This window comes from Zootoca vivipara, chromosome 13, assembly GCF_963506605.1.
Source record: "Zootoca vivipara chromosome 13, rZooViv1.1, whole genome shotgun sequence".
Classification (NCBI taxonomy): domain Eukaryota; kingdom Metazoa; phylum Chordata; class Lepidosauria; order Squamata; family Lacertidae; genus Zootoca; species Zootoca vivipara.
In genome coordinates this window covers 1,276,249-1,299,807 of record NC_083288.1, presented here as the reverse complement: position 1 = coordinate 1,299,807, position 23,559 = coordinate 1,276,249, and the positions used below count along the sequence as shown (strand labels likewise).

Genomic DNA, 23,559 nt, shown 5'->3' with positions numbered 1-23,559 from the left:
TGGCTTGGTGCCTATTCCTGAGGGGCACAGACTTTGCAGGGCAGTCATTTGGGACAGACAAGTGTCCTCAACTTCAGCCCCAGCCCATTACAATCCGTACCATTGAAGAACTTGATGATATCCGTGAAGTCCATGTTGTTCTCCAGGATGATGTCCCGATAAACCTCCACCAAGGCAAGAGCAATGAAGAGGACATAATGAGATGAGGAGATCTGTGCCGCTGCCCAGATCGTTTCCCAGACAGAGAAGACATCGTTGTAAACTAGCTCTGTTAGAAAACAGGAACAAACAAACAAAAAGAACAGTCATTGAAGCCGTCTGAAGTGAAGAGTTGTCCTATGCCCTCTTTTTCCAGGACAGGTCCTCATTTTCATGGGTATGTAAAATGAGAGTCATCATAATGATCCATAGTTAAAAGCAGAAGTTGGCAAATGTGTCTCTCTTTTTTTGCTCTTTAAAATATGGCAACCCTAAAATGCAGACGTGACCCCCATCCCAGAATTCTCTGCAGCAAACAAAGTTGTGCAGCAAACATCAAAGAGGACACCAGGAAAAAATTGGGTGGAGGGACAAAGAAGGGGCAATTACCAGTATATTTTATCTTCTCCCAACTCCTGTCCTCAGGATGCTATCAGGGCAACTCATGCTGCTCCAGCTAGTGTTAAAAGATGTGTTTAAGTCAAAATGCAGATGCAGACCCCACAATCCCCAACGCACCTCGCTTGAAATCCAGGAGGAACCAGCGGTAGCAGAAGTAAAAATGCGTGTAATCGCCATTTTGATGCATCAGCTCAAACAGCTCAGAGTCCAAAATCTACCAGAAAAGCAAAAGCTTCAGAATCTTGTTTCTGCAAGAAAACCACATTTGTCCCTCCCCCGCCACAAAACCCCCACATCCTGCATGCAGCAAGGTGCTCCATACTCCCTTGACCTCTTTTCAAAGAGCTTCACAGGACATGGAGGTATCAAACAGAGAACCTAAGCAACACTGCCACCCTTTCTTTTTACAGGTAGGTAGCCGTGTTGGTCTGAGTCGAAGCAAAATAAAAAAATTCCTTCAGTAGCACCTTAAAGACCAACTAAGTTTATATTTTGGTATGAGCTTTCGTGTGCATGCACACTTCTTCAGATACACTAGAAACAGAAGTGTCAGACCCTATATATATACAGAGGGTGGTGGGGGTGGGTGGGAATGGGTGATGGGCTGATGGGAGTGGTAAACCTGTAGATGGGTGTTAATGGCTGCTGATGGCTGCAATTAGTCCTGGGCTGAGGCGCTAAAGAAAGCTTGATCATGCATAATGAGATAAGAATCCGATATCTCTATTCATCCCAGGTGCTTCCATGGTTTTAAGCTTGGTAATGATTTCCAATTCAGCAACTTCCCTTTCCAGTCTGTTCCTGAAATTTCTCTGTAATAAAACAGCTGCTTTGAGATCTTGTATAGAATGTCCTGGGAGATTGAAGTGTTCTCCTACTGGTTTTTCTGTCTTCTGGTTCCTGATGTCAGATTTATGTCCATTTATCCTTTGGCGTAGGGTTTGGCCTGTTTGTCCAATATAGAGAGCTGAAGGGCACCGTTGGCATTTGATGGCATACACAATGTTAGAAGATGAGCAATTAAATAGTCCTGAGATGGTATGTTGGATGTTGTTGGGGCCAGTAATGATGTTGTCCGGGTGTATGTGGCAGCAAAGTTGGCATCTGGGTTTATTGCAGGCTCTGGTACCAGTGTCCATGTTAAGTCTGGTGGTTGTATTATTGTGGGTGAGGAGTTGTTTAAGATTGGGTGGCTGTCTGTAGGCAATGAAAGGACAACATCATTACTGGCCCCAACAACATCCAACATACCATCTCAGGAATGCTGGACCAGTGTCTTGCCTCAGTCATGGACTGGATGAGAGTCAACAAATTGAAGTTCAATCCAGACAAGACGGAGGCGCTGTTAGTGGGGGATTCCCTAGACCAAATGGGGGGGGAGGTTGCCTCCTCATTTGGGAACCACTGATCTAACCTCTGTATAAGCCTCTGACAAGCAGATCATGGAAAGGGCGAACTGGAAGAGTCCCTGTTCTGTACCTGGATGAGGGACCTCATGTTGGCAAAGTGGGTGTCCATGGCGCCTCCATGGGGGAAGTTCTGGTTCATCCGCTTCATGAGCTCTGTAAAACAGCTGAAGGCAATAGCCTCTGAACAAGGACACGGGGGGGGGGGGAGAGAGAGAACAGGGGAATGAGTGCCCTGTAGATCTCACCTGCTTTTGCCCAGAAGGAAGAGGATCCAGGCCACCCAAGGACACAACCAGCTCTCTGTGTGTTGGCTGCCAAAGGCATGCATGTCCAGGTGACAGTGCAGGATACTCCCCCTTCAACTGCACCCCCACATTCCAGCCATGGCCTGGAAGCCACACCAACTAGGCTGTTCACATTGGTCTCTTGACAGTCATGTCGACCTGTGGGGACCAGCACACATCAGACCTTTCCGCATCCCATGTGTCGTGGAGCTGGCTCTGAATTTGTCCCAGCTTCAAGCTGTGAAACATGGGCAGGCAAGCCGCCTGCCTCATCTGGATTTGGAGAGGTGCAAGAGGGTGAGGCCCAAATTCTACAATATCCCACCCACAATGGAAGCACATCTGAGTGGGATGAGAAAGAGTGGGGAGTCTTTTAACAGTGGCTGTACCTTGGGAAGTGCACTTGGCCCCCTCCTGCACATGAAGAGCTGGATCAGACCAACAGGCCCAACTGTTCTCACAATGACCAAGCAGATGCCCAAGAGAAGCCCACATCCAGGAAGCGCTCTCCCATCAGTTGCTCAGAGCCATTTCATTCAAGCCCAAGCAGGCTCTCATTGGGCATGGCTGATCATGTTTTTACATTTGCTGATCCTTTTTCCTTGGTTGGTGGACTTATACCATTGGGTCTTTTTATGAAATTGTAATTTCATAGAATCACAGAACTGTAGAGTCAGAAGTGACCCCAAGGAGTGCAGGAATCGCAGCTAAAGAGTCCCTGACAGATGGCCATCCAACCTGTGTTTAAAAACCTCCAACAAAGGAGAGCCCACTACCTCCCCAGGTAGTCCATTCTGTCTGTTGTTGACTATCCTGAATGGTGCTTTTGCACCATAGAGTCAGGGCAAAAATGTTATAATAATAAATAATAATATTTTTTTAATTATACCCCACCCTTCCTGGTTCAGAAACCCGGGCTCAGGGCAGCTAACAACAAATTCAAAACACTTAATTGTAATACAACATAAAAGCAGCATAAAATCTACATATATAAAAATGTAAAAATGTTATGTGGGTGTGTTTCCACTTTTCACCAAAACTGCTTGACCGATAGCGTTCAAATTTGCACACAACGTCCCATACTACCGTGAGATTAATCTTATAAAGTTTGCTAAGACAAATGTCACACCTACGCCACATAAAAAACCCCAAACCCTGTGTTACAAAACTCACAAATCACCCGCAAGTGCATACTGGGAGGACAGGAAAAATTGCAACACAGTGCCCTCTAGTGATGGCTACACTGGTACTACACCTAGGAAACCTACCCTCTCCACAGGCTCGCCTTTGCAGACTAGGCCGCTTTCCAGACTAGGGCAAGTGGAGGTAGGGGCCTGCCTGGGTGGGGGATGGGGGGGAAATAGGTCATGGGTCAGGACAGGGTGGTCCCAATCACAGGGATGAACTGGGGGGTGGGGGGAGGAGGGACAGGGCTAGGTAATGGGTCGGAACAGGGTGGGGGGAGACACAGGGATGCGCCTATATAAACATAACACACAAAAAACAGGGGGACTCTGAAGGTGAGGGGAGTCTGAAGTGGGACTCTGAGGCTCCATTGAACAAACTGAGCCACCGCAACGTGTGGCAGGGCCAGCTAGTACAGTATAAAAGCATGGATAACAATAAAATTCAAAAATAAAAAAATCAATTTGGGGGAAATCCATCCAATAAACATTAGATAGTCGCCAGGGCTAGCTGGCTAAATTAGTCCTACTTGGGCCAACGAGGAGGCCAGGGGAGAATTAGCTATGGGGTCCCAGAGCGGGTAATCTTCATAAAAAGGGGAGGGGGGAAGAGAAGGGAAATAAAAGATCAGGCTGAGTTCAGATTAAAGGCCAGGCGGAATAGCTCTGTCTTACAGGCCTGGCGGAAGGAGGTTGAATCCTGTAGGGCAGTGGTCCTCAACCCCCGGGCCACGGACCGGGACCGGTCCGTGGATCAATTGGTACCGGGCCGCCCAAGGAACATTTAAATACAATTAAATTAAAATTATTAAATCAAAACAATCTAAATAAAATATAAACAATCAACGTCCCCCCTGAGCGGGCCGCGGTAAAATGATCCAACGTTGACTGGTCCGCGGCGATAAAAAGGTTGGGGAGCACTGCTGTAGGGGACATGGGACAGAGCATTCCACCAGGTTGGAGCCATCACTGAAAAGGCCCTGGCCCTGGTGGAGGATGATCTGACTTCCTTAGGGCCTGGGACCTCTAAACTATGGTTATTCATGGACCCTTAAGGTCCTCTGCGGGGCATACCAGGAGAGGCGGTCCGGTAAATTTGAGGTCCCTAAGCCACAAAGGGCTTTAAAAGTCAAAACCAGCACCTTGAACCTGACCATATACTCCACTGGGAGCCAGTGCAGCTGGTAAAGCACTGGATGAATATGCTCCCATGGCAGGGACCCCGTGAGGAGCCTCGCTGCAGCATTCTGCACCTGCTGGAGTTTCTGGGACAGTCTCGAGGGCAGCCCCACATAGAGCAAATTACAGTAGTCAAGCCTGGAGGTGACCATCGCGTGGATCACTGTGGCCAGATTGGGGTGGGAGAGGTAAGGGACCAACTGCTTAATGCGGCGAAGATGGGAAAATGTCGCCTTAGCTGTCGCTGTAACCTGCAACTCCATGGGAAGGGAGATGTCAAGGCTTACACCCAGACTCTTAATGGAAGGCACTGGCACTAATTGGGCCCCTGCAAGAGAAGGGAGTCGGTCCCTCATCCTCATCCCCATGCCATCCCAACCCAGCCAAAGGACCTCTGTCTTGGAAGGATTTAGTTTCAATTGGCTCCCACGAAACCATCCAGCCACAGCCTCCAAGCATCTGGTCAGTGTGTCCGAGGCCGAGTTGGTGTGGCCATCCATCAGCAGATAAATGAATAGTCCAGAGAGGGGATCCATCAGAGCCAGGATTCCCCAGACTGTTAAGGCTGGCATAGTGGCAAATAGAGAGAACTCACCGTCATCCAGAATCACAAGCAAAGGAGCCAGCAAGTCACACATCCCCTGGACATAGCCAATGTCAATGTGGTGCCAGACGTAGCTGCAGAGAGACAGGAGGCTGGGTGAGGCGATAGAGGTCCTGCCAAGCAGCTGCCAAGGCCCTGGTTTCAAGGGGTCAGCAGACCCAGCAGGAAAAAGGAGCAGAATCTGTATGGAAACATCCCAAATCCTGCACTTGCATCCCTCCCATAAACCATGCATATCTGCAGACCTATATTTCAGCTGCCAGTTCATTTTGCCTTTGGATAGAGGATTGCAACATTTGACCATACAATCATAGAGCTGGAAGAGACCCAAGGGTGATCTAGTCCAACTGCTTGCAATGCAGGGACCACTGCTAATTAACCCATAGGTAATGAACCCACAGCTGATTAAAATAATTAATCAATAAATATTTTTAAACAAACAAAAGCAATTTGATCAATGAAAATGGTGTCATTGATTAAACCACCCAGATTCTTCTTTTGTAATAATAATAATAATAATAATAATAATAATAATAATAATAATAGAATCACAAGGGCCATCCAGTCCAACCCCCTGCCAAGCAGGAAACACCATCAAAGCATTCCTGACATATGGCCGTCAAGCCTCCGCTTGAAGACCTCCAAAGAAGGAGACTCCACCACACTCCTTGGCAGCAAATTCCACTGTCGAACAGCTCTTACTGTCAGGAAGTTCTTTGGAGGTCTTTAAGCAGAGGCTTGACAGCCATCTGTCAGGAATGCTTTGATGGTGTTTCCTGCTTGGCAGGGGGTTGGACTGGATGGCCCTTGTGGTCTCTTCCAACTCTATGATTCTATGATTCTATGATTAATGTTTAGGTGGAATCTTCTTTCTTGTAGCTTGAATCCATTGCTCCGTGTCCGCTTCTCTGGAGCAGCAGAAAACAAGCTTTCTCCCTTCTCTATATGACATCCTTTTATATATTTGAACATGGCTATCATATCACCCCTTAACCTTCTCTTCTCCAGGCTTGTCAGTATCCTTCTTGAACTGTGGTGCCCAGAACTGGACACAGTACTCCAGGTGAGGTCTGACCAGAGCAGAATACAGTGGTATTATTACTTCCCTTGATCTTGATGCTATACTCCTATTGATGCAGCCCAGAATTGCATTGGCTTTTTTAGCTGCTGCATCACACTGCTGACTCATGTCAAGTTTGTGGTCTACCAAGACTCCTAGATCCTTTTCACATGTACTGCTCTCAAGCCAGGTGTCTCCCATCCTGTATTTGTGCCTTTCATTTTTTTTTTTGCCCAAGTGTAGTATTTTACATTTCTCCTTGTTAAAATTCATCTTGTTTGCTTTGGCCCAGTTGTCTAATCTGTTAAGGTCATTTTGAAGTGTGATCCTGTCCTCTGGGGTATTAGCCACCCCTCCCAATTTGGTGTCGTCTGCAAACTTGCTCAGGATGCCCTCAAGCCCATCATCCAAGTCATTGATAAAGATGTTGAATAAGACTGGGCCCAAGACAGAACCCTGTGGCACCCCACTAGTCACCACTCTCCAGGATGAGGAGGAGCCATTGATGAGCACCCTTTGGGTTCGGTCAGTCAGCCAGTTACAAATCCACTGAATGGTAGCATTCTCTAGCCCGCATTTTACTAGCTTCTTTACAAGAATATCATGGGACACCTTGTCAAAGGCCTTGCTGAAATCAAGATAGGCTACATCCACAGCGTTCCCTTCATCTACCAGGCTTATAATTCTGTCAAAAAATGAGATCAGATTAGTCTGACATGACTTATTTTTCAGAAACCCATGCTGACTTTTAGTGATCACAGCGTTCCTTTCTAGGTGCTCACAGACAGTTTGCTTAATGATCTGCTCTAGAATCTTTCCTGGTATTGATGTCAGGCTGACTGGGCGGTAATTGTTTGGGTCCTCTCTTTTCCCTTTTTTGAAAATAGGGACAACATTTGCCCTCCTCCAGTCTGCTGGAACTTCGCCTGTTCTCCAGGAATTCTCAAAGATAACTGGCAGTTGTTCCAAAATCACCTCTGCCAGTTCTTTTAATACTCTTGGATGTAGTTCATCTGGCCCTGGAGACTTGAATACATCTAAACTAGCCAAGTACTCTTGTACTACCTCCTTACTTGTTATGGGCTGTGTTTCCCCTGCTGAATCATCTGCTCCATATTCTTCAGGTCGGGCGTTGTTTTCTTTCTTGGAGAAGACTGAGGCAAAGAAGGCATTGAGGAATTCTGCCCTTTCTCTGTCCCCTGTTTGCATTTCATCATCTTCTCCTCTAAGTGACCCCACTGTTTCCTTGTTCTTCCTTTTGCTACGGACATACCCATAAAAGCCCTTTTTGTGGCTTTGAACCTCTCTAGCAAGCCTGAGTTCATTCTGTGCTTTAGCTTTTCTGACTTTGTCTCTACATGTGCTGGCTACATTTGGCCCTTTTAGTATTTCTGTCCATGGGATCTCACCCAGCGTTTCGTTAAGTTTTCTGAAGTTGGCTTTCTTAAAGTCTAGGATTTGGGTCTTAGTATGCTTGGTTGCTCCTTTCCGCTGAACAATAAACTCCAGAAGAGCATGATCACTCCCACCTAATGATCCTGCCACTTCTACCCCACTAACCAGGTCATCACTACTGTATTGGTTAGGACCAGATCTAAAATGGCTGATCCTCTTGTTGCTTCTCCCACTTTCTGGACAATGAAATTGTCTGCAAGGCCAGTGAGGAATCTGTTCGACCTTATGCTCTTGGCTGAGTTTGACATCCAACAAATATCAGGATAGTTGAAATCCCCCATTACTACTATCTCACTTCCTTTTGAATGCTTGGTCATCAGTTCCAGGAAGGCATCATCTGTGTCCTCAGTTTGGCTTGGGGATCTATAGATGGCATGTGCTGTCTTAGAAGAGGCACCAGCGAGACAGGGAATGCGGAATGCCTCTTCTAAGATGGGGGGGGGGGCTGCTGCAATGCAGAAATGCATCATCTCAAAGCCCCAAATAGCCTTTGGGGGTAGTTGGTTCCCCTCTTCAAAATGCCAGTGACAATTCCTCTGTTTAATAAGCTGAGGCTTCATTGGGTCTGTGGGATAACCAGCTTCCTATAACCAGTACTGAGCTGGGTGGGCCAATGGCCTGACTTGCTGTATGTCCGGTTTCTGTTTGTCTCACTGCGCAGTGAAGCAGTCACAAGACAGTCACAGGACTGTTGTTTACACATTCCAGCAGAAGGACTGCTGGAACACAGGAAGCGGATGTTGATGTATTCTGTTTCAGTCTGGTTTTTTCCTCGGACTTCTCCCAGAGAGAGAGAGAGAAGACATGTTTCTCTTTGTTTCTGTGTAGCTTTTAGCAATAAACGTAGTTAGCACAACCTCATGCCTCACCGCTGTGTGTGTTTACTCTGCAAGATTTATGGAACATGTGCCTGAGATCGCAGCAGACTCAGGTTGTGAATCATGTGCTGTGTTTAGACCGAGGGATCGTCCGTCCGTCCGTCCCCCCTGCCGGTTCCTGACAGTGTAAGCGAGATCCTTTATTCCGAATGTTAAGGACTGGAATCTCACTTTATTTTTAAGGGAAGGGCCACAGCTGCATTGTAGAGCCTTCACTCTGTGGCCAGCACATGGGCTGCTCCTTGTGCCAGAGCATCCTCTACTCCCACGGTTCCTGGCCCAAAGAGGGACAGAGTCACCTGCAAGGAACTACACAGCCAGTTCCCACCCCATCCCACTGGGCGGCTACCTGCACATGATGTTGCGCAGCTTCTCCAGGTTGGCTGGTGAGAAATACCAATAGTTCCGGTCGCACCTCTGGACATCCTTCTCAATGCGGTGCAGGTTCACAGTGTACATGTCAAGCAGCTCTGGCTGCGGAAGCAGAAAGCGCAAGGAAACACATCCCAGTTAACTTTCAGCCCAACTTGTGCTAAGGTATACCCAAGGGCCTGTCCATGCCACAAACTTAACAGCTGCTTTTAAAAGTCATAGAATTGCAGAGTTAGAAGGGACCCAGAGGGCCATCTGGGACAACGCCCTGCAGTGCAGGGATCACAGCAAAATGACAGGCAGATCCTGCTGCCCAAGGCAGTTGCCTCACCTTGCCTCACAGGCGGACCGGTTCTGCCTCACAGTTGGGGGCAGAAGGGTTGCAAATGGTGCAATAAAGGAATGAAATGTAGAAAAGTACATGTGGTGATAGTTTTGTTCTTTACAAAACTATCTATTCACACAAACTCAAAACTGAGCTGTTAATAACACAGATATCCTGGCATTGGTAAATCAATTTTAACACCCCATTGATGTCAATGGGACTAAATATGATTATTTCCTCTCAATCTATCCCATAATCTTTAAAATAAATACAAATAACAGGTGCTGATGCAAAGTGAAAAGTTGCAAGGACATTCCTCTTCTCCCAGGCCTTTGGCTGATTAAACAATCTCTGGCCTTTAAAACTTTGGGGGGGGGGGGTATTGACTTTGTTTGTTACTATGCTGTTTTTTTATTGCGCTTTTTATATTGTAAACCATCCTGTGATCCTCAGAAGGGCAGTATAGAAATTTTAACACCACCAACAACTGTGGGCCATCATTAAAAAAACTGTCTTGAGAACACTGCCAGAAAAGCAAGGCTATAGTATGTTAGTAGTAGCTAGCAAGTAAATTAGTTGTAGTAGTTAGTAGCAGTTAGCAAGTGCTAAATGCTCTGCTGCGATCAAAGCTAAAATTTCACCCTTCCTAATATGTTTGCTCCTTTTGGGTTTTGCAGCACTGAAACAAAAAAGCGTTCCCAAAGATCAGGAGGGAAATCAGACAGGGTCAAGTCCCTCCCAGGGACCCTGACACACACTCACAGAGTAGGTGACCCCCGACGACGAGACAGGCGAGACTTCGCTAATGGTCAAGTCAGTGACAGCCAGGGAGTGTGAATCCAGCTGCGGGTACAGGCTCTCCATCTCTGGCTCTTCCGAGAGGTCATCTTCACTCCCCATTGAGTTCTGCTGCCCCACGCTGTGGTCCGGCCAGCTGTCAGTCACACCCACTATAGACAGAGGTGCCCCCTCTTTATCGGGGTGCTCCTTGCCCATGAGGATAAACTCTAAGCTGCTGTTGGTGGGGAGGTCCTCCAGGCTGTCTTGGCCCTGCAAACCTTCCCCTGTTTGTGTGCCACCCACAAGGCCATTGTCCACACTGAGAGGTCCCTGGCCGACAGCCATGCTCGCCGCGGCTTTTGTGGTCTCCACCATACTGTCCTTGGTGCTGAAGATCTGCTCTGAGCATGTGGAGGTGACCCAAAAGTTCTGGGAAGGGGGACAGCAAGGGTCGGGGGAAGAGACGCCATCAGGGATCATCCCATTGGAGAGTTTGGCCCGCTTGCCGTCTTCAGGCTTGGCATCTGCCTCGGGCTGTTCTACCTCATCGACTGACTCAAACACCTGGGCAAAGGAGGGGCCAAAACAGAACAGGGATGGATCAGATTGGCTGACTACTGCAATGGCCTCTGCATGGGGCTGCCTTTCAAGATGTTGGTGGAATCTACACACATATAAAAAACGCTGTGAAAAAGCTTTTTAAAAAAAGTTTTGAAAAATACATTGACTTTGGCATAGCTCACTGTCGCCATCTAGAGTCACATTTCTATATTGCACTTTACAATACATTTAAAACGTTTTATTTGTAGCTGTATAGCTGAGTCCACCAAGGAGCCTCAGCCAGTGCAAAATGCTTTGTTGCTTTTTCTGGCCAAGTCATCACAGCAGATAACTCAGATTCCAGATTGATGCCAGTCCACTTCCAGGCCCAGTTCAAAGTGCTGGCTGCCATCTTGAAAGCCACAAGCTGCTTGGAGCCAGGTTACCCCAAGGATTGCCAGCACCCACACAAAGCTGCCTGGCTCTTAAGACTGGCCGTAGAGGCTCCGTCAGGAAAGTGCACCAGGCTAGCGAGGCCAGGACCTTTTCAGTGGTGGGTCCCCCACCTTGGAACTGCACTTGGCCCTTGGACAGTTTCTGAACTGGCTCTGAAGATCTCTCTTTTCAAATCTGCTTAATCCAATTCATTCAAGGTTGATCTAAGCTTTTAAGTGCCATTTTAAAGTACAGTACTGCAACTATTTTTCTACCCTATTTCACTGCTGATTTTTTGTTATGTAAATTTTGATCATTAATGTGAAATTTGTGTGTTAATTGAGTGGGCTGCCTAGCCCTGAAAGATACCACGCAAATACCAAAATGAGTTTATAAAGATAGGTACGGTATATATTTTACAGTGAGTCATAAAACAGAGATTAATTTCTTATAGCAAATTAATAAATGCTTATGTAACAGTAATAAATAGTTAAATGTTTAGTAAGAGATTGCATTCTGCAAAGATCTGAAGCTGTGTTCCCAAGTGGGTGGTAGCACCCTGGGGGGTGGGATTACCTAGAGGGTGGCAGGGGACACTGGAGTTATAAATGACTATCAGACTTTGAAAAGCTGGTATCACTGGATCAAGTTAATCAGTTTTTTTGTTAATCAGTTTTTTAAAATTAATTAAACTAAATAGTTTTAATTGGATTCTGTATAAAGGTGCAATTAATGGTTGTGTTGTTATCTTTCTTACTGTAGTGGAACAACGCTCTCTCTAGAGATGGAACGATGGAGCCCAGCAAACTTGTCTACCTGCCAGATCCGACCACTGCCCCCCCCCCAGCTTCGCCAGGGCCTCTCCTGGATCTCTGCCTTGGGGGTCTTTCCCAGCCTTCTCCTGAGACCCTTCGGCTGGGGAGACCACTGAGGATTGAACTGCACTCCAGGTAGCTTACAGGTGAAATAAGAACAACTAAAAACATGGAGGGGTGAACCGTGATCAAAAAACAATGTAGCATTAATAGAATTAAAACGATCCATCTATCTAAACAATCTACCAGTATTTAAAATGCACAATCACATTTTTATCCTGTCCTTTCCTCCAAGGAGCTCATTTGGTGTGAGTGCTTCTCCCGCCTCCTCCTTTAATTCCCACAACAACCCTGTGAGGTAGGCTAGGCTGTGAGAAGGCAGTGACTGGCACCCAAGGCCACCCAGTAAGCTGCATGGCTGAGTGGAGATTTGAACTTTGGTCCGCCAGGTCCTTGGCCGACACTCTAACCATTACACAGTGCTGTCTCTCAGGCTTGCACAGCGGCTCAGAATTTGGAGTCTTCCCCCCCCCCAGGAGCCAACAGGCTGGACCCCTCACCTGGGTACTGCCACTGGAGTCGCTCTGAAGCCGCGTCAGGTTCTGTGGGCCGGAACTGCCACTCTGGGAAGACTGTGGGAAGAGAGAAGGCGCATGGGAGAACCAGGTCAGGGGGACAAGTCAAGGTGTCTGGACAAGTCAAGGGCAGAATGCGCTGATGCCACGAATCAGGGGAGGAGGCCAGCTGGGGGGGGGGCAAGAACCAACAGTTCCCCCTCTTTTTAAATTGCTCACCCCCTTCCACTCACAAGGTGCTTTAACAATCAGTTAGGGACAACGACACTAGGGAGGGTCTACTCTCATAACCCTGAATAAACTACAGCTCCCAGGATGCTTTAGAGGGGGGCCACGGCTGTTCCATGTGGTATCCTAGTGCCTTTAATGTAGGGTGCGAATGTAGCGAACGTGCTCCAAGGAGTGCTGTAGGAAAGGGCACGGTGGAGGGGAGAAATTGAGAGGTTTAAATTATTTTTACGCATTTTGAAGCCATCTGGGAACTGACTCAATCCCAATGGACCTCGATTCCCCCCCCCCCACCTCCACTCACATCGTTGCTGATGGTCGAATCTCGGTGCATCATGTGTTCCATGTGGGAGTCCAGGCTGGCCCCTGAGGAGCACTTGGCCAGGGCGGCTGCGTGAGACTCCTTCTCCCGTTGCCGGACAATCGCCTCGCAGCCCAGCCACTCTGCCATGGTTTGCTCATAGCAGGCACGCGTCTGGCTGTCGACCTGAAGCCAAGAGAGAAGTTGGGAGAGGCCCTCACATCCCCCACAGCACCCTGGAGCAGAACTGCACTCGGTTTCATTTATTCATTTGCTGGATTTATGTCTCGCCTTTTCCTCCAAGTAGCTCAAAAGTGGCATAATGGCCAGAGTGTCAGACTAGAACCTGGGAGACTCAGCCATGAAGCTCCCTGGGTGACCTTGGGCCAGTCCCTGCCTCTCAGCCTAACTTACCCCACAAGGATGTTGTGGGGATTAAATGAGGAGGGGGAGAACCATGTACCTTGAGCTTCTTGGAAGAAAAAGATGGTACTGTATATAGATGTAACAAACAAAACAACAAACATGGTTTCCCTCCCTCTTCATTTAATCCCCGCAGCTACCCTGTGAGGTAGGTTAGGTTGCGAGAAGGCAGCCACTCAGTGAGCTTCATGGCCGAGTGGGGATTTGAATCCTGGTCTCCCAGGTCCTTGTCTGACACTCTAGCCACTAAAGCACACTGCCTCTCACACAAGAGAGGATAAGTGGTGCAATTAGTTCAAAAAGGATAGCAAGGGAAAAGAACACTTGGCAGCAGTGGAATTTGAACCCATGCCTCCGGAGAGATTGGAGCCTAAACCACTCGCAGCGCTACCTTAAGAGTGTGGCACAGCACAGAGCAATGCCAGGCCTGACCACTTTCTACAGAGTTTGAAGCAGGGGCCCTCTGCAAGTCAAGCACATGCTCTACCACTGATCCACGGCTCTTCCTCAGTTTCCCCATCCCGCAAAATCATTTGCCATTAATTAATATGAATATTATCAAGAACATCTCAGTGAGATTCTCATGAGTGGGGTGCAGGTTTTTGTCCTTATTTTTAAGGTGGCCAAGGAGTAGTTCTGGAAGTCCTTTCTCTAATAGAAAATCACCCACCCAGGGGTCTGGGCTCTGCAGCCTTCCTGCCTGCCCTTGTTTCAATGAAAGCCCCAGGGGAGGGAACTCCTCCCACGAAGCATAAGAACACAACAGACTTCTGGATCAGGCAAAAGGGACCACCGAGTCCAGCCTCGCAGGGGCCACTCAGATGCCTCAGTGAGAAGCCCACAAGCAGGACTCCCCTCCTGTGGTTTCTGGCAACTGGGATTCAGAAGCAGAGGCAGAGCCGAGCCATTGAAAGCTCTGCTTTCCTCTTTTAAAGGTCTGTGGTCCTCACTGCCTCCTGGGGAAACAAGTTCCATAGTTTAACCATGCACTGCATTTTCAGATCAGGAAGTGTGGGCAGGCAGGGAGGCTGGGGAGCTTTTTGGGGGGGAGGATGCGCCCACCACACCCTCAGCCACTTTGCAAGGAAAGTGCCAACACACACACACCCCCAACAGGCACCAGCTCTAAAGTGCCCTGAGAATGAGGCAGAAAAATGGAGGCAGAAAAATGGAGCCCTCTTCCATTGGGCAAAGTCAATTTTTGAGGCAGGACTTGTGCAAAGAGAGCAAATGGAAGTTTTAATCGGCCCCACATAATACTAAAATAGCAGCAAAGAGGTATGTATACCTATAAAACACATTCTTATTAAGTGATCCACAAGTTAGTATAAACCTTTGGTTCTCTGGAGGATTTTTGAATGGAATGAAGCCCCACCATTCTCCTGCAAAGGTGTCTTTGTGCTCCCTTCTTCTTGTCAGTCTTAATTATTTGTACCTCGCCCATCCGGCTGGGTTTCCCCAGCTACTCTGGGCATCTTTCAACAGAACATTAAAAACAGAATAAAACTTCAAACATTAAAAACTTCCCTAAACATGGCTGCCTTCAGATGTCTTCTAAAAGTCAGGTAGTTGTTTATTTCCTTGACATCTGGGGGAAGGGCGTTCCACAGGGCGGGTGCCACTACTGAGAAGGCCCTCTGCCTGGTTCCCTGTAACTTCAAATTGGTGTTGCATCTTAGAATTCACAAAATGTGTATATATAATGGTATATTACAATGAAGACACAAAAGATATCAATAAACAATAACAATAACTATCAAACCAATTCCAAAAGTGTTCTAAAGGGAAAAACCCAGGATAGGGCCCTGTTGATTTTGGAAATGAAATTCTATGCTTTTCAAATATCGCGTGTGAGTTTGGAAAGGTCAACTTAGAAGAAAGTATACACGTTGATACTGTATTTCCAAACTCAGACACGATATTTGAAAGGCATAGAATTTCATTTTAAAAATCAACATGACTTCATAAATTAGCTGAGGAAGGCGTCCACATCGAAACAGAGCCCTCCCTGACCTGGGTTTTTTTCCTGAATCGACTCGGCACTTCGGCTTTATATATAAAACAACTCTTTCGTGAACAATACTGGGGTCTTGCCCTGAATCAACTCAGCTCTCCAGCTCTATATAAAATGACCCTTTAGAACACTTTTGGAATCAGTTTGATAGTTATTGTTATTGTTTATTGGTATCTTTTGTGTCTTTTCATTGTAATGTACAATGAATGTAATATATACACATTTTGTGAATTCTAAGGTGCAACACCTATTTGAAGCTACATATGCTCCTGTGAACTTGAAGCTTTTTTTTGTGTTCTGTTTAAATCCGTTATTCTCACTAGAATACATACTTTATTTGACTGCAACTCGTGAGTAGGTTTTATTCCTTACATTGAAATTTCTGGCCAGAGTTCTTGGTATCTTTCCTTTCGGTTTAACTTTACGACTAGAACTCCAACTTATTTTATGGTTCCCTGTAACCTCACTTCTCACAGGGAGGCAACCACCAGAAGGTCCTCGGAGCTGGACCTCAGTGTCCGGGCAGAATGATTGGGGTGGAGACGCTCCTTCAGGTATACTGGGCCAAGGCCGTTTAGGCAATGGTTCACCCTCTTTTGTCCCATGCATTCAAGTCTGTACCTTTTAAGCCCTTCCAGAATGGGACGTGCTCTGCCACTAAGAGAAATCCAATTACCGGTAGTGGTTTATCCACTAATCGCTCTTCTTGTTTAGCATTTAAATACAGATTCAGTAACACAAGCACTGCAGACTTCATGGCATACTGGTGAGTTATTTTACTTATCTCACCTCCTTTCTCTCAGCTTCGGACATCCCAAACCGGTAATGTCCCAGCAGGAAAGGCCAGACTGCTTTCCGGATCTCGTGCTGGACCCCTCCGAAGTAGACTAGCCGCAAAAGCTCTTTCTCCTCATAGCTCTGTGGGGAAAGTTCACTGAAGACCGAGGCCATGTTAAGAGAAAATGACTTTTCCTCCCCCCCAAAAAAACCCCCCTCAACCACCCGCCTTCAAAAGCAAGGCCAGAGCCGACTGTGCCCCAGGGGTGGCCAGGGCTAATTGGGGGCCCCCTTACCGTACTGTCTTGCAGGAACATCTCCCAGACCTCTGCGGTCAGCCCCAGGCTGGCGCTGCATGGCACGCTGGGTGACACAATGTGGTGGTTCACCAGCGCCGAGAGGTGGGTTCTCACTGTGGAGAGGTGCCGGCAGTAGGCCAGCCCTAAGCCATGGAAAGAAGAGAGAGAAAGAGAGGCTGCACAGGGGGCAATCCCAGAGAGACCAGCACTCGCCACCGGGAAGGGCAGGTAGGGGAGGTGGCGAAAGCACCACTGCCCACCCACCACTCCCCAAGAAGGACCCCCACCACCCACCTGATTTGGAGGAGGGACTGTAGGACCATGTCAGGACCCAAGGAGCCCCTTCAGTCCAAATCCCTTCCAACTCCATAGTTCTATGATTCCGTGTCCACTGACCCATGCTGTCACTTAGAGGAAAGAAAATCTGAACTGGTTATATCAACCACCCTGCCCAAGCTGGGTGCCCTCCAGGTGCTCTCAGCTGCAAATCCCACTCCACCCAGCTGTGCCAGCTCAGTCAGCAGAGCATGAGACTCTTAATCTCAGGGCCGTAGTTCAAGCCCCATCTTGCGCAAAACATTCCTGCATTGCAAGGGGCTGGACTAGATGAGCCTGGCAGTCCCTTTCACCTCTACAATTCTATGATTCAGTGTGCTGTAGTCCAGAATGACCATGTCACTGGAGGTGATGGAGTTGTAGTTCAAAACATCTGCTATAGACTGATGGCAGAGGGAGAGAAGGGAAGCAGAGCGGGCGGACGAGAGGCCAGCTGCCTCCATCAACCATCACCAACTGGCAGCCATTCCACAGCTACCTGTACCAATTCTATCCCAGCTGATCCTTATTAAGAACTTTGTCACTTTTAAGAACCAGTGCCAGACTTTGATTTTTCCTTCTCCCCATCTTTTTCCTTTAATGCCATGTCTGATAGATCATAATCCTGAGGGCCAAGATCAGCTTGATCTTTATTGAGCTGCAAGTCTTTTTGGCTTAAGAGCCAGGGGAAGTTTGGGATAAATAAAAAATTCTTGCGGTTTTGGTGTCATAGTGGTAGAACCAAGGTAGTTCTGCCCTTCGGTTCACAATACTGGGGCAAACTCCACACCACACTTAATTGCAAGGCCATAGTGCTATAGGAGATATAAAAGGACTTCTTTGTCAACACCTTTTAAAAAGAAAAGCAGCAGAAGACAGAAAGGGCTGCTTAACCCTTTCTTCCCCATGGTTATTTCTATGCCCAAAATCGCAATTCCGTCTCCTGCCCCCAAATTCGTGGCAGAGCAGGAGACGCAGCAGAGAGGGTGGGGAGCAAATTTCAAAGAACCAGTGGGGGAAGGGTTAAGCAGGCTGTTCCCCTGGCTCCCAAGTGGTGACTAAAAATGGGATGAAGTAAAAACTCACAGCCATAAAATGCTCGAGATAGTATCTGGTACTTCATGTTATCACACAGCAGCTTCAGAGGAGCCCTGGGAAGAGAGAAGGAAAGGGGGGGGGATAGCTACAGTCCTGTAAGGAACCAGAGGATGGATTGTTGCAAATGGATACACCACAAGCAATAATCCCATTTTTCAAAATGTACCGTATTTTTCGCTCCATAAGACGCATTTTTTTTCCTCCTAAAATGTAAGAGGAAATGTCTGTGCATCTTATGGAACGAATGTGTGGTCCCTAGGGCCGAATTGACCAGGGGTGAAAGGCAGATCATGCTTTTTTTATAGAAAGAGCTAAAGGCTAACAAGAGGGAAAGAGAGTGTTGAAAGGGACCCGCTCAGCAGCTGATTGCAAGAGATTGCAGAGGGAGATAAGGAAGCTAGCTCCCTTCTAGCCCCACCCAGGCCCCTTGCCCAGGCCTCAATTGTTGTCTGCAGAGGGAGACATGTGACTGGCTGATTAGATTATCTGTCTGGAAACTGTAGAAATGGGTCCCTTTCCTTTCCTAGAGAAGCTGCAGAACTGTGAGTTGAACCCCATAAAACAGGATTTTTTCCCTTTGCAAAGTAAGCTCAACAACTTTGAGCTGATCCTCAAAAATGGAGCTTTCCCCCTTTGCAAAAAAGATGCACAACTGTGAGCTGACCCCCCCCCCCCGGCCCCAAACGGGGCTTTTCCACCTAGGCCTCTAGCAGTTGGCTGCTATGCCTAGGACAATTCAAGAAAGCAAAATATTTTCTTTCTTGTTTTCCTCCTCTAAAACTTAGGTGTGTCCTATGGTCAGGTGCGTCCTATGGAGCGAAAAATACGGTACTTTTCAAAAACATTCAAAGCATAGCATTTCCCTCCTTAGTGACTTACAAGATTAAAAGCAATTTAAAAGCATCCCACATAGGGGTTCCTAAACTTTTCCAGGCTCCCGCCCCCTTGGTTCCATAAACTCATGCCCAGAGCCCCCAGTTTGTGTGACCCACTAAGGAAGATAATAACAATAAAAATCAAACTCCTAATAATAACGAAGAATCTATGTGCTGCTGCACCTGGTTGTGGGCTGAGCCACACCGTACAGTGAGAGCCTCTCCCCAAAGAATCATGGGAGCTGTAGTTTGTTAAGGGTGCTGGGAATCAAGAACACATCAATTATTTTATTCTTCTGTTGGAAGCCGCCCAGAGTGGCTGGGGAAACCCAGCCAGATGGGCGGGGTATAAATAAATTATTATTATTATTATTATTATTATTATTATTAAATCCTGCTGCATGAGGCCCAACAGCCTGGTCTCACCGTGGCCACCCAGATGCTGAGAAACTCTTAAGCAGGATTTGAGCCCCAGAGCCCCCTCCCCTCCTGGAGTTTCCAGCAGCTGCTCTACAGAAGCAGGATGGCCTCCAAGCGTGGAGACAGAGTCCAGCCACCCTGGCTAGTAGCCCTTGATAGTGTATCCTCCATGTGTGTGAGAGAGAAGGGTTGTAGCTCACTGGCAGAGCATCTGCCTTGCATGAAGAAGGTCCAAGAGTCAATCCCCAACTGCCTCTCTCGTCAGGGCTACAGAGAACCCTGCCTGAGAGCCCAGAGAGCCTCTGCCAGTTGGTGTGGACAGTACTGCACTAGATGGGTCTGACTCCTCCTGTTCCTGAACTCCAGCTCCCAGGATTCTCTGGAGGGGGTGTCATGTGCTTTAATTGTCCTTCCAGACCTCACCCCGCCAGCCTCTGTGAGGCCCCCTGGGCTCCCTGGCAGAGAGCAGCCCCATCTGACCCCCAAGCCAGCCTCTGTCGCCTTGCCTTTCATGGTTGCATCCATTGGAGGGGCCACTCTCCGTGGATCCGCTCTGAGAGCAGGACGAGCAGGAGGACTTGCGGGTGCCCGGCTGCCACATGGAAGGGAGGGTGTTTGTCTGTGTGTCGACCAGATCCTGGGGGGCTACAAATGCAGAAAGAGAACAGCACAACATCAGGGGAAGGTTTGGAGCAGAGAGAGAGGGTACGCCAGGTGGGAAAAATCAGACACACAATATTTGGAGGGCTACATCGATTAAACCAATTGCATGATCTTCACCCAATCACAGGAAGGCTTTCAATTAAAAAGAGAGAAAAGGTCTACTGCACCAGCGTCCACAAACTGGGCTCACTGGCACAACCAAAGGGGCCGCCTAGGAGGCTTTTCTCAAGATAACAACCTCAGTCTCCAAGGAAAATGCATGAATTTGCAGGGAGCACAAGGGAAGCTGCCTTATCCCCAGCCCATCTAGCTAGTATTGTCAGCACTGAATGGCAGCAGTCTCAGGCAGTGCTGCTTTCCCAGGGGACCCCTTGCATGCAGTGCAGGTGCTCAGCCATCAAGCTGTGCACCCTCCTCTTCCTTGCCCACTAACTTGGGGTCATTTGCAGGGGACTAACTGGGAATCCTGCGGTCAGTGGAGAGAGCTACGGTGCCTTGCCTCTGGTGTTTGCAGGGTCCCTTTTCCTGTAATGAAAGGGGAAAGAATCAAGAGCCCTCTTGCTGGGAAGAATGGTTCCATCCAAGATGTTTGGAGTGGAGAGGAGTCCTCTGGAAACCCCCCCCCCCACCAGTGAGCCAGGGTCATCCGGATGAGCTGAGGCAGGCAAACAGGATCCTCTCACCCGGCCTTTAACTTTATTGGGTCCTCCATCCATAGGAGGACAGCAGAGAGGCCTGGGCTTTTGCTTGTCTCTAGGCAGCCTCAGAAGCATTCTCTGGCGCTGGCCAAGTCTCAGTTGGTTTTAGCCACAGCTGCCACCTCCTCTGGATGTGTAGGTGAAACAGGAGCTGGGCTGAGTACAGAGGAGGCTGTCCAGAGTTCAAAAACTAGAGTTCAAGGGCTAGAAGCCATTGATAGCCTCATTCTCCATGAATTTGTCCAATTCTCTTTTAAAACCCTCTACTTATCCATATACTTTTTTTCCAGAATCCAGTTCACATTTTCTGTCTTGTTATAAAATATATGTTGTATTTTTGGAATCTTGCAAATCACTGTGGGATCTTTGATGAAGGGAAAGATACAAACCCTTTCTCAGGGTAGCCAACCTTGTGCTTCCCAGATGATGTTGGACTACAACTCCCATCGCCCTGGGCCATAGGGCTAAACTGGCTGTGAGTGTTGGGAGGTTGTAGTCCAGCAACATCCGGCAGCCATGTTGGCTATCCCAGAAACAACTACATGGAGAACTGGCTAAGCACTTAAGAGCTGTGAGGCAGCTAAGTTACAATTCACAGCAAAACTTTCAAAACAATCCCTGGCTGGTTTCCCCTCAGTGCAAAGGCTCTGGTGTGCCTTCCAATTACAAGCTTGCAGGAGCCCTGCAATGACATGCTGACTCCAGAACTGCAGCAGAGTCACTTTGAAACAATTTCACCACACCAAAATGATTGAAGGGAAATTTCCATGAATCACTCCTATCATGGCCTAAATGAGTTTTGGAAAGAATGCCAAATGCTTTGATACAAGAAGAAAGAGCATCTCTGGAGCAGATGGTTCTTGAGGGACAGGGGCAATGGCGCCTTCCTCCTCTAGACAAGAATTGGACCACATCTTGCTCTCTCAACTCTATGCAGAGGAAGAAGTGGGGAATGTGAATTCAAGGAGGGTGGGAGGAGCATTTTGATTCAGATCATAGCAGGAAGGTCACTCTGCACAGAGAAGCAGGCTTTGTGTTTGCTGGCATTTGCTAAATCCTACATCACCCAACCTGTTCAGGTATTTAGCAGGTGAACTGCCTGGGCTTTTAACTAATCAGTTTAAAAATGAACAAACCAAGCAGATCCCATTGCTCTCTAGAGAAATGACAAAAAACTGTATCGTGTTTTTCAAAGGTCAGCTGGTTGACAGTTTTCCATGTTACTATCAGATGCCTCAAGCATCATTTTGTGGAAAGGCAGGAGCCGAGCTTTAACAACAATAATGTCCCCATAGTGACACTGGGGAAAGTCAGGCTGCGCTCTATTGGGCCAATTCTTGGGTGCAGCCTGGACAAAGCCAACCCAGCCCTTGTCCCCTCCAGCCTGAGATCCAACAGGGACAGGAATCTGGAGAGGACAAAGTCTTCCCCGGTTGATCCTTTGGGCAGCAACAGGGAGGTGGCTGCAGCTGCCGATCTGTTAAAGGACATTTTTCATTTGAGCTCCATTGCCTCCTTCCTTTCATCTGCTTCAGATTATAAGCAACAAGAAGTATGGCAGCAACATTATATCACTACTAAAAGCGATTAGATCCATTAAAACATGCCTCTGATTTAACTGGACAATAGATTTCACTGTTTTCATTTTTAAAAAAATGTTAATTGTTATAGCTATTTATGCATCTGGCATCAGGCATCAGGCATCTCCTCCTCCTCCTCCTAACACTGCAGGGATTGGGGCCAGCTGTGACACATGCAGTGCACCATTACAGAGGGAAGAAAGGAGGCCGCTTTTCCTTCACAGCTGTGAGCATTTTAGCGCCATGCAGGTCTAATCAGTTTATTGGTTTAAAAAGCATTGTATGATCAATGTATGTATTAAGATTTCTTTAAACTGGGCAGCAGCCCTAAATACAGTCACTCTTACACAGGCACCCCCAAACTGCAGCCCTCCAGATGTTTTGGCCTACAACTCCCATGATCCCTCGCTAACAGGACCAGTGGTCAGGGATGATGGGAATTGTAGTCCAAAACATCTGGAGGGCCGAAGTTTGGGGGTGCCTGCTCTTACAGGTGCCACATAATACTGTTCTGCATTTGTAAGAAAGCAATATTTTAGTTTCACAGAACCTGCACACTTTGGAACTCCTTGCCTGTTGACATCAGGCAGGCGCAATTGTTGTACCCTTTTCGGCACCTGCTAAAAATGTTTTAGACAAGCCTGTCCAGACATGCAGATAATTGGTGTATGTTTAAATCTGTTTTTAGCTCATTGATGTTATTTTTTAAAAAATGTTTTACATAGGAGGGTGGTTTTTTTGATAACTTTATTGTTTTATTCTTCTTGTAAACCACTTTGATTTTTTCCTTACAACTGAGCTGTATATAAACATTATGACTTAAATGAACTTGCTTCTTCTGCTTGTGTGCCTCCAAGCAAAGCAGCCCAAGGGAATGGGCCAAGGAAAAAATGGGGAAGAGGGAGGGGGGTGCCAGCTGCCTGCCCTGCCCAGATTCATAAATGCCAGCATCTGCCCCAGCTGCCAAGCCAAAAGCAAGAAGCACCCTCCATGTGGCAACAGCAACATTACACAGGTGTGGGCTGGGCCCCAACGTGGCCAGAAGGGGAGGGGTTGCCTCGGGAAGACTCAGAGACCAGTTGGGCATCACCACCACTCTGCCAGAGGTCCGACGCATCCAGGCCTTCTCTTTCCCAGCGGCAGTAGAGGTGGGGGGAAGGCAAGAAGGGTGGTTAACAACCACTAAAGAGGAAGGGAGAGAAAATGCAAAACATGAAGGTGGGCGCAGTCCATGCCGCTTCCTCAAGCCTGGAAAAAAGAAAAACTAGGAACTCACTAGCTGTGATTCCCACATTGCTGAGAGTTGGTTCCAATTCTACGATTCTAGGAATAGTAGAAAAATCCATCATTGGCCAGAAATCCCCCTATGAAGG

General features: G+C 47.6%; 1 protein-coding gene across 9 annotated transcripts in view; it reads right to left on the bottom strand.

The window, feature by feature from the left end:
• Positions 1–23,559, bottom strand: part of SGSM1 (small G protein signaling modulator 1) — an 82,315-nt gene that overhangs the window by 7,539 nt on the left and 51,217 nt on the right. For 2 of the 9 annotated variants that reach the window (XM_035134584.2, XM_035134583.2), the window contains exons 12-23: positions 19,752–19,890; positions 17,939–18,003; positions 16,535–16,680; positions 16,251–16,379; positions 13,028–13,210; positions 12,481–12,552; positions 10,113–10,694; positions 9,003–9,127; positions 5,252–5,334; positions 2,080–2,189; positions 718–814; positions 101–268 (exon numbers count right to left, since the gene is read on the bottom strand). In XM_035134584.2, coding sequence (XP_034990475.1) covers positions 101–268; positions 718–814; positions 2,080–2,189; positions 5,252–5,334; positions 9,003–9,127; positions 10,113–10,694; positions 12,481–12,552; positions 13,028–13,210; positions 16,251–16,379; positions 16,535–16,680; positions 17,939–18,003; positions 19,752–19,890 — 1,899 coding nt within the window. Of the gene's footprint in view, positions 1–100; positions 269–717; positions 815–2,079; positions 2,190–2,314; positions 5,335–7,393; positions 7,475–9,002; positions 9,128–10,112; positions 10,695–12,480; positions 12,553–13,027; positions 13,211–16,250; positions 16,380–16,534; positions 16,681–17,938; positions 18,004–19,751; positions 19,891–23,197; positions 23,369–23,559 lie in introns of those variants that run through there. The other 7 variants (XM_060282101.1, XM_060282102.1, XM_060282104.1 and 4 more) reach the window with 5 other exon arrangements.